Source organism: Alligator sinensis, unplaced genomic scaffold, assembly GCF_000455745.1.
Source record: "Alligator sinensis unplaced genomic scaffold, ASM45574v1 scaffold592_1, whole genome shotgun sequence".
Lineage (NCBI taxonomy): Eukaryota > Metazoa > Chordata > Crocodylia > Alligatoridae > Alligator > Alligator sinensis.
The window spans coordinates 890,667-908,450 of record NW_005842214.1 but is presented as its reverse complement, the minus strand read 5'-3'; the positions used below and the strand labels follow the sequence as shown (position 1 = coordinate 908,450).

The 17,784-nt window shown below is 51.6% G+C and overlaps 1 protein-coding gene across 2 annotated transcripts in view; it reads left to right on the top strand.

The window, feature by feature from the left end:
- The window catches only part of DGKZ (diacylglycerol kinase zeta), an 88,855-nt gene that overhangs the window by 15,321 nt on the left and 55,750 nt on the right, over nucleotides 1–17,784 (top strand). For both annotated transcript variants that reach the window (XM_025207965.1, XM_025207967.1), the window contains exon 2: nucleotides 10,556–10,654. In XM_025207965.1, the coding sequence (XP_025063750.1) occupies nucleotides 10,556–10,654 (99 nt within the window). The remainder of the gene's footprint in view (nucleotides 1–10,555; nucleotides 10,655–17,784) is intronic.

Genomic DNA, 17,784 nt, shown 5'->3' with positions numbered 1-17,784 from the left:
CGCAGGCCGGCCCGGCCGGCTCCCACCTGCCCTGCCCTGCTCTGGTGGGGGCGCTGGGCTCCAGCCGCAGCCCCGGTCCCGCTGTGGCAAAGGGCATGGCTGTGGGGAGCCTGGGGTATGTATGCCCCTTTCCCCCTGGCTGCGGCTGCGGCAGCTGGCAGGAGGAGGCGAGGGCCCAGGGACTGCTCTCCCAGCCAGCCCTGTGTTGGGCGAGGGCCCTGCAGGATCCCGTAGGTAATTCCCTCCCCACAAAAAGAAAAACAGCGATCCAGGTTGTGGGCACCGGGTCTCGTGTCTCTGAGAGACGGTGCGCCCCCTTTGCGCTGCGAGGGAAGCTGCCTCCCCGTCTTGGTGCTGCTCTGCCCTGCAGGGTGGCTGGGCAAGAAGGCACGGCAGGGGCTGGACTACTAGTGGCGGATGCGGGTGTCTGGGGTGGTGACCCTGAGTCAGTGCTAGGCCCTGTATGAGTCCCAGCTGGACAGGGCATGTGGGCTGGTGATCAGGAGGAGCTGTTTCCCCTTGTTTCACTGTGCTCCAGTGTCTGTGCCTTTACACAGCATGACGGGGCAGGGGCCTTTGCACCCCAGAAAGAGTTGGGTTCCCTGAGTGCAGGGACTGGGTCTTCCTTTGTTTCTTGTTTTGCTTTTTTTCTTGCCCCTCCCCATCTTGCTGGTCTCCACCAACTTTTGCCCTGCTTTTGGGTCACTGGCAGAGCTGCACCTCTTCATAAACAAAGGTACTGAAGCTCTGCTTCCTGCCTGAGCGGAGTTGATGCTGCTTGCTCAGTGTGGGTCTGCGCCTGTCAGCAGGCTGCCCTGCCCCGTTCTTGGCTGGCTGTCGCAGGTGTCCCCTCTCTGGATTGAGTAGAGAGCTCTGTGTAGGAGACTAACAGTATGGATGGGAGCAGGCTATAATTGCAGTGCCAGTATAATTAGCGGCTTCTGCCCACAAGACAGCTGCCTGGTGTCTGATTAGGCAGCGAGCAATATGTAATTGCAAATGGCCCAGCCAGATGCTGTTGTAGCATCAGCTGAGCCGGTGTGTAACCACCCTGGTCAGTGCTGGAGGCTGATCTGGGCTGTGGGCTGAGCCAAGGAGTGTTACTTGTGGGGAGCGTGTTACTAGCTTATTGCGAGTCATTTCATGCACCGCAGACTAGTTTTAGGTAGTGTCGAGGAGGGTACGTGGCAAATGCACCTCCCTCTTGACCTGCTTGTGCACAGCCCTGCCAGCAGTATGATCTTGAGTCATGGTCCCACTGCTGTTCCTGCCTCGGGATATCTCCTTGTCAGAAGCAAGGGGAGGAGGGAGAAAGTGAATTATTTTTTCTCCTAGTTTTGGAAATTGTGAGGCAGGTAGTGAGCCTGTTAGGGAATGAGCTTGGGTAACCCACTAATGGGCCAGGGACTTCCTGGACACTGGGTGGTAGGATGAGTGGTGAATTTGGGCGCTCACTGAGCACTGCTCTCCTTTGGAATTACTGATGTGAACAGAGGGAAGTCAGGAGTCTTTTGACCCCCCTTGCCCTGCCTTGCCATCCACACAAGCCACAGTCACAGGACTGGAGGATTCATTTCATCACCCTGACTAACATCTTCCCTTCCCTCTGTCTGCAAAACTGGAGCATTCCTACAGCCCCTGGGAAACAAGTATAGCCTGTCCCCTGCAGAGCAGTGACCCTGCCTCTACCCCCCCATAAGAGCCCAGTCTGCTCAATGCTACAGACAGCAAACTTGGGGTCTCCTTGGGTTGCAAGGCTCTGGGGTTGCTTGATCACTGTTACCCCATTTTCCTTGCCAGCCCTGTCAGAAATTGCCTGGCTGCCCATACTCACCCTGTCTGCCCCAGTGTCTGAGGGTGCTGTTCATTGTTCACAGCTTTGGAGACTGATTTCTGCCTGTGTCTTAGGTCTCTGAAAGTGAAGGGCAAAGGGAGAGGCACACTGTATGTCCTCCAGTCAGAAGTCCCTCTGCATTTCCAAGGTGACTCCATCACAAATCGTGCTCGAGGAGGGCAGGAGCTGCTGCTTTCTGCTCCAGTGTCAGATTTGGCAGCAGTTGCTGCCACAAAGCCTGAGGCTGTCTCCATCCTTTTCTCAGAATGAGACAGTGTCTCTGCTCAACCTCCCAGGGGTGTGTGCATCCTTGAGTAACTACCCTGTAGCTGTTTCAAAGTGTGTAGCTGTTTCAAAGTGTGACAGTGCCTGTAGAGAGTGAGTGAGCTGCAGGGCACAGGGCCCCTTTTGCATGGAGACTGGGTGGGAGTGTTTAAAAGGAGCATGGTGACTTACCCTCCAGTGCTGCTGGAATTGCTGGCTTAGCTCTTCTGTGCTTGTGTTCTTTCTTGAACTTCTCCTCTCAGCAGAAGTGCTCTGCTGGGGAAATAACTTGTTTTTCCCCTTTGACAGAGTTGATTTTGATTGAGCTCTTGATGGTGGGTTCTCTATAAAAATGATGGCATAGCAAGATTTCCTCTTAGACCTTGATGAAAGGGGATGTGGTGCTCCAGTTGCTATTTGTGTGGCTCCCATCTGTGTTTCAGAGGGGTGGCTTTCTCCAAGTCCCACTGCTGTGGGAGTGGGATAGGGATGGGCATCTGGTGTTTGTGGTATGGTAGTGGGGCAGTGTTTTGGGGAGAAGAGTGCTGGATGGTCCCTCTCCTTGAGAAACTCTTCCTCTTAACAGTGGTTGATTAAGAAATCCCATTAGGTAAGAATGTGGCCAGGACACCTGGGTTAAATCCTAAAGGAATGATGACCAGGACCTTGAGGAATTGGGTTTGTCCTATTTAAGACATTCCCTCTAGTAGCATGGTGCCCCCTACCATCTAGATCAGTCTTGACCTTGAGAGTAGTGTGGCTGAGATGCATGCACCACCCGGCTGCACCTGAATGCTCCTTGAAGGCCACCCTCCCTTGCTCCTTGAAGGCTGCCCTCTCTTGCTAGCACTATCTAGGCCTGATGGTGCTCCCTGTGGCTTGAGCTGATGAGCTCTTGTGTTCAATCCGTGATTGTAAGGAACAGTGGGCAGTGATGTGTGAGACACTAGTCTAGTACTAAACTCCCTGACGTATGACTTCACCAACAAGGCCCTTAGGACCCACGTACCTTAATAGCTGATACCCGATGAGTCTCCACTACCCATTGCAGTGGGATTCAGGAGGAAGACTGCAGCAAAGAGTAAATTGTTGCCAACCCCACACTGAGTTCTCAGGAAAATGGTCACTTTGGTTGTAGGGAGGGGATGGAATCTCCCTTGCTTCCCACTGCTTCTCTCCTACCTCAGGAGAGGGCTCTAGTGGCCCATGAGCTCAGTGCCACCTCTAATGAAGAGCTGGGGCTAGGAAGAGGCAAACAAGGAAGAGGCAGCACCAGCTTCCTCCTGAAAGTTGGAGCAGCAGTAAGTTAGGCTCATGTGTTTTTGAGAGCAGGCTTATTTCTGTGCTGTATAATTGCCTTAAAGGAGGGTGGAGTAATTGGCTCCAGCATTGATACAGACAAGTGCATCATGCCTGTATCCGGGCTGCAGATGGGTAATTCTTCTAATTGGGCTGATGAAGAGATTGGAGCGAGTTGGGTAATGAATGGCAGGGAGGAAATTTCCTTCCTGGCCACCTCACTCTTTGTACCATAAATGAGCAGTCTGAACAGAGTCCTTCTCCAGGCAAGGGGGAGACATTCTTTTCCTAGCATATCCCTTGCCATACAGGCAGGCAGTTAAAATGGGCCCTGAGAAGGAGCTTAAGGTGATAGGAAGTAAATGGACAGATCAGCTTAAGCCCACACACTGTAAACCACAGGGGTGCTAATGATCCACGGTGACAGAGGTACGAGCCCCATCACTGCCATAAGATGGGAGCTCTTGGTCAGCATTCAGCTTGGTCTGCCACCAGCGCTGTACTATAACCCGGGCACAGGTTTGGAAAAGGAGTATTTTCCTGGGAGTAGGTCTGTGAAGTGGGATGGGGTGCCTGCAAAAAGCATGTTAAAAACCAAGCTAGCTCCCACCCACAAACCTCAGATGTGTTGCTCAGCCAGGTGCCTCTGCTTTGTGTGTGCGCAGAGCCAGATGAGAGGAGCTTTCACAGTTCTTGCTGGTGCTTTGCTGGACCCTGCCTGCCCCCATACTTGCTGCTGTGGCCATTCTGGTCCCTGGCCCCTTTCTGAGGTAGTGGTCTCCCAGGGGGAAACTCAGCTGCAAAATTTTCAGTCCTTTGCCCCATGTCACAAACCAAGGTAACAGTTGCCTTGCCAGAAAGCTCTTTGCAGGAAACAGACAGAGGGCTAGCAATGAATCAGTGATGAAAGCTTGCTACCTGCTAGGGTCCAAGCAGAGTTAGTTTCAAATAGAATACAAGACAAGGGTCCTAGAACCATCTGGCTTTGGATGAAGAAGTGGCAAGCGAGCCTACTACACTCCCGTTTCCCCCCCAGGCAGATACTTGTGGAGAAATCGCTAACTGTCAGGTCCTTCCCTTTCCTTTTGCTTCACAGATAGGCACTGGGGTGTGGGCAGGGGAAAGGGAATGCAGGAACCCTCTGCAAGGCAGCCTCACAATTTCCTCGACTGTGCAGATGCGGAGGAATGGGGCCTTAGCTACATTTGGTCACATCTTGGACAGCTGCTTCTCTTGTGCTGACACCTTTGTTTGTTTGTAGGGGACACCTGGCGTGTGGGTGGGAGAAGCTGCTCCCCCTACAACGCAGTGTTTGCAGATCTTGTATGCTCTGCTCCAGCAGGCTCTGGGTCTGACTTGCTGCAGTCTTAAAAATCTTGCTGCTGGGTTTTCTACCAGGGTTGCCTGGCTTTGAACTTGCCAGGGAGCCTGCCATTTGAAGAGCAGTGGGTTTTGCACTGGGCTGGGCAGCACGGTGGATGCGTGAAGGATTTGGAGCACAGTGTCCGACACTTCACGGAGCTGCCTGATCTCTACCCCTGCACCAGGAAGGAGCTGGGCACCGCTGCCACAAGCTACAGGTTTGGATGGACTCTGGGCTTAGGAGTCTGACTCCAGGTGAAAGTAGAACCATCCCAGGCTCCCCTGGCATCACAAGGCAGTTGGCTCAGGACAGCTCTCGCCTGCTTTCTCTCAGATCCCTCTGTGCTCTGCTGCTTGCCTGGGGCAGGAAGTGAGTCTGTTCACTCCCTCTCTTGGCTGTACCTCTGCAGCTGCCTCAGCCAAGTTGCAGCTCTGGTTTTCGCTGCTCCATGGATGTCACAGATCCAGGCGCCAGTGTGGAAAAGGTGGCAGGGCCTGTAGTTTGACAAGCTGCTTTGGAGGAGCACTCTGGCCACACAGTGTGATATGAACAGCGGGGGCAGGAGAGCATCATACCCTTTCTGCTGGGGCAGGGAAGCTTCTCTGCAGGGACCTGATTCTCATTCTGGGGGGCAGTGGCAGCAGTGAGGGCAGAAGTCATGAGTATTGGTGATGTAGCAGAACGGCACAGGCTCTGTTGTATGCCACAGCACTGAGACTGCTGGGGGCCCTGCTTGGAGAGGGGTGGTGATATGAGGCAGGGGGAGGCCTGGTTTGGAAGCAAGAGGCAGAGGCATATTCATGGGTTGGGGTGACCTCGGAAGAGGTCTGGAGATTGTAGGTGTAGGTTCTGTTGAAGTGGCATTTCTGGCTGTTGGGACAGGAGTGCATCCTGGCAGTGTGGCCAGGAATCGGCAGACCAGGCATGAGCATCCCCGGGACCTGATGGAACGATGATTCAATGCTTCTAAGAGGGCAGAGGCACTGGGTTGGGTTTCTTGCTCTGGTGTGGTGCAGAGGGGCAGACAGTTTCTCTGGAGATCTGGTGAGGCCTCTAAATATAGCCTCAGTTCTGCTTTCCTTGGAGCTCCAGTTTCTTTTGCTGCTATTCCCAGGTGACCCTGTGAGCTGACGCTCTGGCGTTTGCTCTCAAACCCGCACTTGCTAGCTTCTGTAATGAGAGTAGGAGCCTCCCAACATTTCATGGGCACCGATCCCAGCACAGCCTGGGTCAGTGCTCACAGTGTGTCCTTGCTGCCTGGCAGTTCCCCATGCCCCTGCATGACCCAAATTCAGGGCTGCATCCCACCTTTAGCAGATGAGTGTCTGCATTCCACAAATCAGCACTGCTGCTGGCACTATTTAACTCCTGCCCCCTCCCAGAAGAGAGACTAGAGATTAAATGGGCTTTGGGACTGAATGCTCCCTTCATACTTCAGTTGGCACGATTGAGGCATATTGGCAGATCCTGTGCATCTAGCAAATCAGTGCCAAAAATTCACCCTGCGCCATCTTCACCAGGTCATAGCTCAGACATTGTCATACCAAAACATCTCTGCCTGGGTGTGCTGTGGAGGTATGCCATGCCTCAGCCTGGGGATTTGGAGATGAGGTCTGCCCAGTACGAGGGGAAAAAAACAAACTAGGAGCAGAGAGGCTTTTGTCTCTCACCCCCTTCTGTTATGGGGTAAACATGCTGAGATGCAGGGTGAATGCACCTAATCAATTTATTGGCCTGGTAAGCTGCACAAAAGTTGCCTACCTGTAGGAGAGGTAGAGCCCCTGGGTCTGTTTCAGAAATGGGGATAATCTGCCCAGGGCAGGATTTCCTTCTGTGCTTGGAGGTTAATGCCTAGTAATAGGTAGTTCTGTAGCTCAGTGCTGGCTTGGTGTCTCTGCCTCTCCCAGACGTAGCCCCAGCCTCTTCTTGCTGCTTTGCTCTAGTAAGTCTTTTTCTGATCTTTAACTTGAGGAAGCCATTTCTTGCTCCGTTGAGTTGCAGATAAGAAGGGGCCTTCCCATCTCAGTTGCTTTCTTTCCTGCTGGTCATGTAGTTGCTCTATGCTGGGTTCAGCCTCGGCTTTGTGACTGGTGTAACCTCAGGTCTGTGGTCAGTGGCTCCATGTTTGGTGAGAGTCTGCCTTAAGTGTGCACATCTGGCTTACACTGAGGTGTCTGCTGTTCTGAGAGAACCCTGCAAAGCATCTTGTAGGATTTTTGGCTGTCCCTACGATTTTGATCTTGGTTTAGGAGCATCATTCATTTCTGGGGCACATTGTGCGCTCTGCTGCTCTATGGCAGGCACCACTGAAGTCTGGAGATGATCCTTGAGGAGTGGGTTGGTTTGAATGTAGTTAAACAGCCACATTTAATCTCCACCACCTGTCACATGCCCAGGCCTGCTCCCACCGTATGTATGAAGGCTATGGGAAAAGCCTCCTATATGCCTTGCCAACCCTTTTTGGCTGTCACTAATGGTCACTACTGAGCTGCTAATGCAGCTGTGCTTGAGTGATTTGTGGAGTGCCAGCTCATTGCAGACATTTGTTACAGGCCGAGGTGGTCACAAACTTGCCTTTGGGTCTATTCCAAAAAGATCACTGCAAGGTCTTATAAAATCTAGCCCAGGTGCATCTCTGCTGTACCCAAAGAGATTTTCACCCCAGGTCCATTCTACAGCTGGCAGGACACAAGCCAAAGTTCACTGTTTCCAGGGACCACTGCTTGGGGAGGGGAGCGGGGTGCCATCTCTGGGCTCCAGAACAATATCTGGCTTTCCTGGAAGTCACATGGCTGCTAGCTTCTGTCCCAGAAAGCCAGCAAAGCGAACAAAGAGTCTTTTTGCGCAGGGGTTTCCCCAGCCCTGTGCAGTTCACCTTCCACAGGAAATGGTGCTGCCACAAGCAGTGTTGCTTGCCCACCACTAGTGTGAAAGATCATTTGCGTGCAATCCCAGAGCATGTCTCCAATAGCTAATGCTGTGGCCCTTAGGGTCTCCCTAAGATGCATCCCCTTCCCCTCCCATTCTCCAAGTCCTGGCTGGGAGGTCAGTGTGGGCCTGGAGCCTGAGTTCTCCTTTTGATTAAAGAGGGCCCTACCTTGGGCTGGGCTGAGCTGAGCTTCCTTGACAGGCTGAAGAATCCCAGAGCTAAAGTGCCCAAAGAGAGGAGGTTCATGTAGATGCTGGGTAGGACCACTCTCACTTGCATGTCCCTGCCTCTGGGTGTAGACTCCCTGCTGCTTCTATACCTTATGTGAAAGAGAGCAGCCCCAGACTCAGATGACTTGTATTTTATCTTCCCCGGCCATCCACATGTTTATTTGTATCTTATCTTCCCAGGCCATCCGTAGGCAGCGGCTTGCCTGCCCTGATTCCTCCCTAAGCTTCTTAGCACGAAACCTGAGGTCACCAGCAAAGAGAAGGTTGCTCTTGCTAGCCTTGCTGTAGGCCCCCAACAGCCAGCTGACTTTAGTAGGGCATAGTGGGAGGGTTTTCTGTATGGCTTTTTGCACCCATTAGGGGTTGGCAGATGGCAGGATTATGGGGCTGCTCTGCTTGTCTGTGGCTCCTCTGAAGGTCAAAGTGGGATTTGTCCAGGTGGGATTCGCAGAGGCATGCAGGCAGCACCAGCACCCCTTTGGGGCAGCTTGATTGCAGGGATGTCAGCTGGGCTGGCTGTGGGTTCTGGGTGGTTGTGTGGAGGAGAGGGACTCCAGCGCCCTGCAAGAGACCCATTCAGTACATGGAGCTGAGGTGGCCCAGACTGGGGACATGTCTTCTGCACCGTTCTTTTACTCTTGTGCTGGCTGTTGTCAGAGAGGGCTGCAGGTGTTGTTGTTCTGCCACCTGTCCTTTGCTCTGTAAATCCTGCTGAGCTGGGGGACACTTCCTAGAAGGTGCTTATGAAGCCATCACTTTTTGAGTAGAAGCCAACCCCTTGTCCTGTCCTGAACCAGTTCCAAGCTGCCTGGCTAGGGAAGAAGCCAGGCCATTTGGTATCAGGCCCTGGGGTAAAAACTGCCCTTTGGCTAATTTTTCTCAGATCCTCCTCATGTAATCTGCCTTTTCACAGTGGGATGTGGCTACCAGGGCCTGCAAACCATTGGACAAGTGATAAGGTGGTTATCAGGTCAGTAGAAGAGGCACTTTGACTCTTTGCTCCTCTAATGCAGATGGAGCTTCTGTGGGCTAGACAGAATGATGCGGTGCTGGGGACATGTCTGTGTGAGAGACAGGGATGTTAGACCAGCCCAGTGATACAGGATGAGATATTAAGGGTCATGAAGGCAATTGCAGTGTCCTGTCTAAGGGTGGCACTCTGGTAGGGCTGGCGGGGAGTGGGCTGTGTTCTTAGCTTTGCTTTCAAAGGTGTGTCGCACAGGTTGCAGCTGGGAATCAATGCTGCCAGCCCACGTAGGAGCTCTTTATAGGCCATTATTTGTTGGCGACATGCTGGTACTGTGCGTGCATGCCTCAGCCCTGCCCAGCTGGCCCGTGCTGGGAAGCAGAGGGGAAGGGCACACTTCCGAGGTTGAAAATGCCAACAGGGACCCAGCTGTACAGGTGTTTTCTGTGAGAATTTGACTCTAATTTGAATGTCAGAGGAAACAGGTGGGGAGAGTGGGCAGCTCTGAGTGGGTTTGTTCTACCTCTGATTTCCTTGACTGATTGACTTCACACCACCCCCTGCCCTAGGTGGGATTCAAACCAGTGATCTGAGATGTGGGGGGGCAGTCTACAAGCTAGGTCCACACCCTGCTGCTTGGTCAGAAGTGCTGTTGACTTTGCCCTAAGGAGCGTGCACAAGCTGACCGGTGCCTGAATGCAGGGTCTGGAGAGTCCAGTTCCTGCCTCCCTGCCCCCCTCTTCCCTTGATTAGGCAGGGCTTTGTTCTCACTCAGGCAAAGTTTGCCCAGTCCTTTTGAAATGTATTTGAATTCCAAATCAGTAACGGTGACTAGCAGCCAACCTGCTGGGGGGAGGCAGGAGCCAGCCTGTTGCAATGGGCAGAAGCCACCTGTCCCTCCTCCCTGAGCCCTGCGAGAGGAATCTAGGTCATGCACACACCTGCAGCCCTTTGAAGCGTGACTCACAGCTTCCCCCAACACGGAAGGAAGTGCTGCCACCTGGTGGGGAGCATCATCTGCTGCATTTGATTATTGTCTCGCTGTTGGGCCTAACGCAGCAGGGGACATGATGATGACAGGACATGTGGGAAAGACACAGTCTAATTGCTTCCCACACCAGAAGTCCCCAGAGTGTTTCCTGCTGAGCCCAGGAGTGAAGGAAACATGAATTGCTCTTCTGTCAGCCAGGCCTGGAGTCTAGTAGGCATGGCCCGAATCAGTGCGTGTCCCCCCCACTCCCCTGATCCCAGACCAGGGGCGTGACGGTTCCTAGAGGGCCCGTACCCCCATCTCCTTTGACCTGGGTGGCTTGAGTGGATATGGGCACAAAGGCTGTAGGGTGGGCCTGGTCAGTGGCAGCAGAGGCTTCTGGGCTGTGTTTGGTCTTGGCTGGCTCTGAAATGGAAAAGAGGCCTTCCCCTTCCTATTGCGGTATCACTGCCCCTCCGGGAGGCTGGACCGGGCTTCACAGGCATGTTGTTGTTATTGAGCTGTTCATGTGGTAGCAGGAGGGTGACAGGGCAATGGGGAGGGGGCTGAGGGACCGTGGAAGTCCTGGAGCCCTGGGCACTAGGAAGAATAGGGCCATGCTGTGTTTGGGGTGGGTGGGGAGACACTGGTGGGAAGGGTGTGCAGGGCACTTGCTGACCACTCTCTTTGTGTCCCTAGACTACATCTGCCCCACAAAGGCGTCTTCCCTTGTCTCCAGGGCAGCCAGCCCAGCCGTTGGGGAACCAGGAGGATAAAGCACAGGCCAGCGGTGTATAAGTATGTGGCATTTTTATTAGCTTGCCCAAGCTGTGTAGTTCAACAACTGCTGCAGCATCGCTAACCAAGAGCTCTTCTCTGCCACCTACCTCATCCCACTCACCCTCCTGTGTCTGCACTAACCAAGACTGCTCAAGACTTGGCTGCCTGCCTGCCCTGTGTGTCATTAACCTTGTTCCAGAGGGCAGCCCTCTGTGCTGGACTTGTGTCTGCTAACGTGGCAGCCTTGACTTGGTTACCCTTGTGCCTTTAAGAGTCTTGTTGTGAACCAGCTTTCCCACTGACAAGATAGTAGGGACAACGGAGCAGCTGGTGGCTTCTTTTCCAGTTGCATTGTCTTTGTATTCTTCAAAGTGAATGCATGGCATTGTGCCTAACCATGGTGACTGGAACTCTGGTAAAGAACTTGGAAAGGACCTAAGAGAGAGAGATGACCTGAAGGAGTCTGACTGGGGGGGACAGAGGGGGGCATTTGAGTCAGACGGGTCTGCGGTCACATTTTGGAGTTGGCTTGCCTGCTAGATATATTTAGAGGACCTATTGGTGGAACCCCTTAGTCCAGCATTTCTCAATCTGTGAGTTGCAACCCAAAAGTGGGTCAGAAGAATATACAAAAGGGTCGCGAGCAAACTTTAAAAATGGATTCTCCTTTAAAGGAGAAAAATGTGGGAAATGTGGCTTTTCCCTTGCAGGCTAGCAGAGTTCCAGCCTGCAAAGGGCTGCTTGGGGCCCCCCATGCTCTACACACTGAGGAGCTGGGGACAGGGGGCAGCCGGTAAGGAGTGAGGGGCACTGGGTCAGGACTGGCCATTGATGTTTACAAATGGGTCCTGATGCAAAAAAAAGGTTGAGAACCACTGCCTTAGTCAGTCCATTGATGGCATTAGACAGTAGGGTTGTAGGTTGTAGCCATGGGGATCTAAGGACATGGACATAGGGCAGACAAGGTTCTTTGGGTAAATCCAATATCTTTTATTAGACCAACTCGAAAATTCTTTGGTCTAATAAAAGATACTGAATTTACCCAAAGAACCTTGTCTGCCTATTAGATGGCAGGTACACCCATGGTGAGAGAGGTACGTCCTGGCAGGGTGGCCAGGACTAATGGTGGCATAGGACCTACTGTGGTGAGTTTCTAGGGCAAGTTCTTTGTTGTGAGCTGAGGGAAGAGATCCCAGATCCTGGGCCCTAATGGTCTCTGGTCTTTAATTGTAGAATCTTCTTCACAAGGCATTCTCCAGAGGAGGCTGGATAGACCTCTTTCTGTGTTGGTCTAGGAGCAGTGCATTCTGTGTCTGCACAGATTTGGACTAGATAACCTTTGAGGTCCCTTCCAACTATGTGATTCAGTGAACTGGATCTGGCCCTCTTTATGCAGGCTGCTATACAAACACAACAGGAAGGCATCGTGCATGTTATATAGAACTTACCATTTCCTGGTTTCGGTTTGAGATGCTTTAGCTGCCTGCGAGTGTCTGCCCTGTATACCTGGTATTTCAGTAATTCCTGCTCTTCCCTTGAGTACTTTGAATGATGGACTAAAAGATGCTGCCAATCACAGACCTATCAAGTCCCATAAGGAGTCCCCATTTCAATGTCCCTTCATCATTAGATACCAAAGCCTTCATCAGGCAATTGTTTAAGTAGTTCTCTACCCAGCTGAGTGCTGGTTGGAAGGAGACAGAGGTGGCTGGGACCCTGTGTCTGTCCCTAGGGAGGGACAGGGTGGCTGGGATCCTGTATCTTCCTGCTGCCCTGAACTGGGATGGGCAGTATGCCCTAAAATTGTGTGATGGTGAAGTGAAATGTGGACGGGAGTGAAGTGCTGCCGGTTAAACACCAGGGGGCATGGGTGCTCTTCACTCTGCTCTGAGGAGCAAGATGGAGCAAGATGCAACTCCTGCAGCACAATTTGCTACTGCTTCATTCAGCCTGGGGTTCAGTGTCCCCAGGAGTGAGTCTCCTAGCCCCTTGCCTGGGAAACCGCTACCTGACCTTATCCATCTCGCTGGTGAAATCTTCCTTCCCAGCCCTGCCTGAGCCATCTCCTTTGCAGTTCCCTGAGGTCTGCCCTAGGCATATCCCTGACCAGTTCATCTCCTTCCTTTGTTCTCCCCCTCTGAGGCTGTTATGCCCCCTTTCTCCACCTGAACCTGGGTTGGCAGAGAGTATTTAGCTTGTTAAAATCTTTCCTCCCAGCGGTTGGCCCAGCAGAGCCTGCACACAGCTTGTTTGGTGCTGGTATGTAGTGAAGTGAGTGGGACTGCGACCGAGGCAAACCACTATCCAGTTTGAGGACTTCGGTGATGACTGCTTTCTGTGTTCTCCTGTGTGCCCCTGGTGCCCATGATAAGAGCCCCCTCCCCTTGGCAAACATTGCTGTCTGGTATTTGCATCCCCAGAGTGTTCTTCCCAGTGTTACTGGGAGTGAGTCTGAACAAAGGTAGTCAGCTGAAGTGGTGGGCACTTGGGCTGACCAAGTATCAAGGTTTACTTCTTAATCTTGCTGTGGACAAAGGCAATGTTTCCAGAGATAAGCCAAACTTCTGAGTAAGAAGCTAAGCATCTATTTTGCCCAGTTCTTCTCTCTTGACCCTGCTGGCATTTGTTCTGGGATAAGAAAACCTGAGCCTGCAAAGGCAACTTCTGTGTCATCGCATGGGGAGTCTCCCTGCGGTGTCTACTCTTTCAAAGGGACAAAGTGAATGATACAGCATGGCAAGGGTAAAAAGAACCCAATGGGCAGGGTACAAAGGGGTTGGCCAGCTCTGACTGTAGCATGAAGCTGCAGACAGGGTGGGAGAACATATTATACTATCCTGGAAAGCAGTGATCCCTCCTCACTTGTAATTCTGGAATCCCATTTCCTTATTTCCAGAAAGACAGTACAGAGAGAGAGAGTCTGGAGGCAGCGAGGGAAAATTATTGGCGATCTCTATCTGCAAGTCTGTTTAGAGGAGGCTAATAGGAGAGGATGTGGTAGATACAAGCTGTAGATCATAACAAATGGCCTGGAGCAGATAAATTTCTCCTCTTAACCCTGCCTTTATGATGAGAAGCAAGTTGGCATTCCATTTAATTGAGAGGCAACACATTTAAACTTCCAAATGGATTTTTCCCCTCCCGCACTGTATAATTAGTTTGAAATTCACTGCTACAAGGTGCGAGTAAGACCAGAGATTAAGAAAGATAGGAGCTTACGTGAATGATAATGTTCCCGCTTACACAAAGTAGGATGCAAATGCTGTTCTGGGGTCAGAGCCAAATTGTATTGTGTTTAGTCATGCAGGTAAAGCAATGGGACCCAGGAGAGCCAAATTGAATTCTGGTTCCCCATGGTGTTTTGAACCAGTGGTCAGGACCTGTTTTTTGGAGGGGCTGAGTACCCCAAATCCCATCCAGTCAAGTCTTCCCTGTTCTCTGTGTAACAGGCACCTGCAGGAACTGTTGTTTGCTCTTGTGGTTACAGGTGCATTTCCCCGAATGGAGCCTAAGCCCCATTGCTTGGAAAGCCTGACTCAGGGCTGTATGGGGGTTGTTTGGGGGAAACAGCCCCTGAGAGGATCATTGCTGAAAGCTGTGGTTTGTGCTTAAACACATCAGACCGAAACCGGTGCTGGTGGCGGCAACATAGAAGGCGAGTAAAGCCTTCGGCTCTGCATCCACGCAGTGTGTGCATGGGGCTGGGGTTAATGACTCATGCATGGGAAGGTGGTTGGGCTTCAGAAAGATGCGTGCAGTTGATTCAGTGCAAACATTCTCTCCCTTCCCCTTGAACTGCCTTTGAGGACTAGGTGGCCTGGGGACTGACCTTTGACTAGTGTTGGCTGGTTTGTCTTTTTGTAGAACTGTGGGAGCTGGAGCGTTGGCCCCACTGAGGGCATTTTTGGTGGGTGCCCAAAATCCACATGAACACCACCCTCCAAATCAGACCAGAACAGAAAGTCTGTATTTGACATAATTGAAAACTGGGAAGTGATGTCAGAAAGAGAGAAGGAAGTCTTTACTCTTTCCATAGGCTGTTATAAGAATGGAGGGGATTGGGAACAGGGGATGCGGAGTGTACTAGTTGGACAGGGGCCTCTGGCTGATCTCCATAGGAGGAGTTTCTCTTGCTGACAGCCAGAGGACGGTCATGTCTCAATGTTTTATATGATTTCCTTTAAAAAAAAAAAAAAAAAAAAAAAAGAAAAGGAAATTAAATTGTGGTGAGGCTAGGGAAAGCTGTCACCCCAGCAAGTGAATCTGATGCTGGACTTGGGGACCATCTTCTGGCCAGTCCTTCTTGTACTTTTACCCCTGCTTGTCAGCTTCATTCCATGCTTGTCACAGCCTGTGAGACAGCAGTGTTGGGTTTTTCTGTGCTTCCAGACCCCTTTCAACCTTCCCCCCCCCGCCCCCCCTCCATTCCCTCCCACTAAAGTCCTGCTAATCCTGACGTTAGTGGATCCTTTTCCTTATTGGGAGCAAGGCACAGAGCTAATGGCTATGGCTGTCATTAGCTGCTTACGATAACAAACTAAGTGCTTGGAGCTAGATATGTCCTGGAACGGAGGAGCTGTGCAGGGCTGCAGACTGGCAGGGGAGGAGACAGGCTTATTGTGCTTGATACGTCCTGGCCTTTGTCAGGGCCCTTCTGGGACTCTGTGCAAGTGCATTTTGGCAGTGGCATGGGAAATATGAGTGGGTGTACTTTGCGCATGGAGTGAGACAGATGGTGCCTGCCTTGTGAGCATGCTAGATTTTTCTGGAGACAGTTTTTGCTGAGGCCCCGGCTCTGCTCTAATGTTTCCTTCCCTTTGGGCGTCTCCAGCTCTCTCCAGCTTCCCTTCCCTTCCCTTCCCTGCTCTGCCAGCAACACAATAACAGCAGCCATTGCTGCTGGAAAAGCAGGCATCCTGGTGGAGGGCTTGCTTGTGCGTCCTTTGCGAAGGCCTTTCGCTCCCTTTGTGGTAACAGAGATCTTCTCAGGATAGAGCTGTGTGTAACAGTAGCTGTTGCTCAGCCTTCAGGCCCCATCTCCCCTCTGGTTAATGGTTTCCTGCGAGCTGCTTTCTAGATACCCATCAGCAGAGCAGCAGCGAGGCAGCTGGCCATGTGTCTGCCTGTGTGGTTCTGGCAGGAATCTGCCTTGACATTTTGTTGCTCTTGCATTACTGTCTTCTTTCCCCAGTGTGCCTGGGCTATGTCCAAGCAAACGCCATGAGTGCCCAATCTAATTTTAGCTGTGACATGGCACATGAGGGGAGTACAATCGGGGCGAGAAAGGCCAAAGGCCTGACTGTAAGCTTGCATGATGACTCACCACAGCCCTGTCCATTTCTGTCAGATCTGATTACAACTTCTCGTGTCTTAAATAACAATACCCACAAGGAGTGAGTCAGTGGTTATCGTGGGACAAAATGAGACTTCAGCATAGCTTGGCCTGGCTGGGGGATGGTGAAAGTTTCGTTCTTGTCCTCGGCACCTCGTGTTTCCATCACAACTGCCGCCAATAGTGACTAGAACATGTGTGGTCACCTGCCTGGGTGGCCCAGCATGTAGGACTATGAGTCCTTCTCCCTGGCGCGATGGTGGCAGAATTGATGAGTCCATTCCAACCCCTTGCCTCTGAAAGGTCATTGCAAGGGGTGATATTATTCAAGTGGCCACTAAGGAGATCATTGGACATGCAGAACCTGAGGGGGAGAGTGTATGCAAAAAGGAAAGAGCCCCAATCTGGAGGTGGAGGTGGGGGGAGTTTGCAGCCCTGAGAGATTTAACTTCATGTTGATGCAGCCTGTTGGGCCTCTAGTTAGAGACTAATAAGTCCTATGAAACCTTACGATGCCAGTTCTGTAGAGTTCTGTTTTTGAGCAGGGTTGTACTTGAAGGATGGTTTGCATGGCAGAAAGCTAGTGGCTGGCTAGCTGAGACCTGGGAGAGAGTTCTGCCAGTGGGGCCAGCATGGAAAAACTTTGTGTACATGCTTGTGTGCAAAATGTCAGTGGTGGACAGCACCCGCCCTGCCTCCTGTATTCTCTGCTCCATGGATTTTCAAACAGGGTGCTGCGGCACCTTGGGGTGCCTTGAAACCCTTTCAAGGGCACTGCAAGATGCCAAGCAGTGTTAGCGTTGTCACTGTGTAGGCTTGGTTCACATTGTAAACCCAGTTTCACATAATATTAAAACATTCTGACCCGGTATGATCCGAGTTCTTTGCAACATAAGAATAGCTCTATTATTTTTCTGTAATCAGGAATTGCGTGAAAACTGAGAGCTGTTGTTTTACAAGGGGTGCTTAAAAATGTTGAAAACCACTGCTCTACCCTCTTACCACTCACGCAGAAGGACTTCCTGGATACTGTGGACAGATGAGTGAAGCATTCAGGTGAGGATACAAGTATGATAACAGTTGTACAGGATCCAGGGAGAATCCTAGCATCTGGCAGGCCCAGCCAAATACCCATAGAGGGGCAAGGCCTTGCTTCAGAGGTGCTAGTTCCAGCCTGGACCCAGGAGGTCAGGAGGATTGGCTAGATCACAGGATTGGAGAATGGGCTACACAGAATCTTTCTCCTTTGGGACACTGATTGTTATCTGGTATAAGCCCAACGGTTGGTCCTATCTCTGATGCTTGTTCTTCGGCCTGTGTGAAGTGGATTAATGGGTCTCCCCACCTGTTCTGTGGGAAAGCACAGGTCTCTGTCTCCAGGACTGTCAATTCAGAGGTATTCAGGAGTGCAGAATTCTGTTTAGTAAAAAAAATAATGATTGGATCACTTAGTAGCTGTGCCTCTCTTGTACTCCTGTGCTATGTTGCCCAGGCTCAGGAGGGGACATTTGCACTCTGCAAAAATATAGTTGCAAAACGGAGTAGGTTGTGAAGGAAGTATGGGGTGTGTGCACCCTTCTGTTGTGTTGCAGAGGCTTCACGGGAGTTCCTTGTTCTCTGCTAACCTACAGCACACGGTGGTTCGCTGTGCATATTGGGGTTGGGGGCTCCTCTGTGATTCGCATCCAAATACAAGGGTAAACTCTTGGCACACGGGGAGGTGCCTCCTCAGAGTAATTCTTGTGTTAGAGCAGTGTTTCTCAACCTTTTTTAGATCTAAAGGACCTCTCCATAACTATTGTGAATTGAGCAGGAC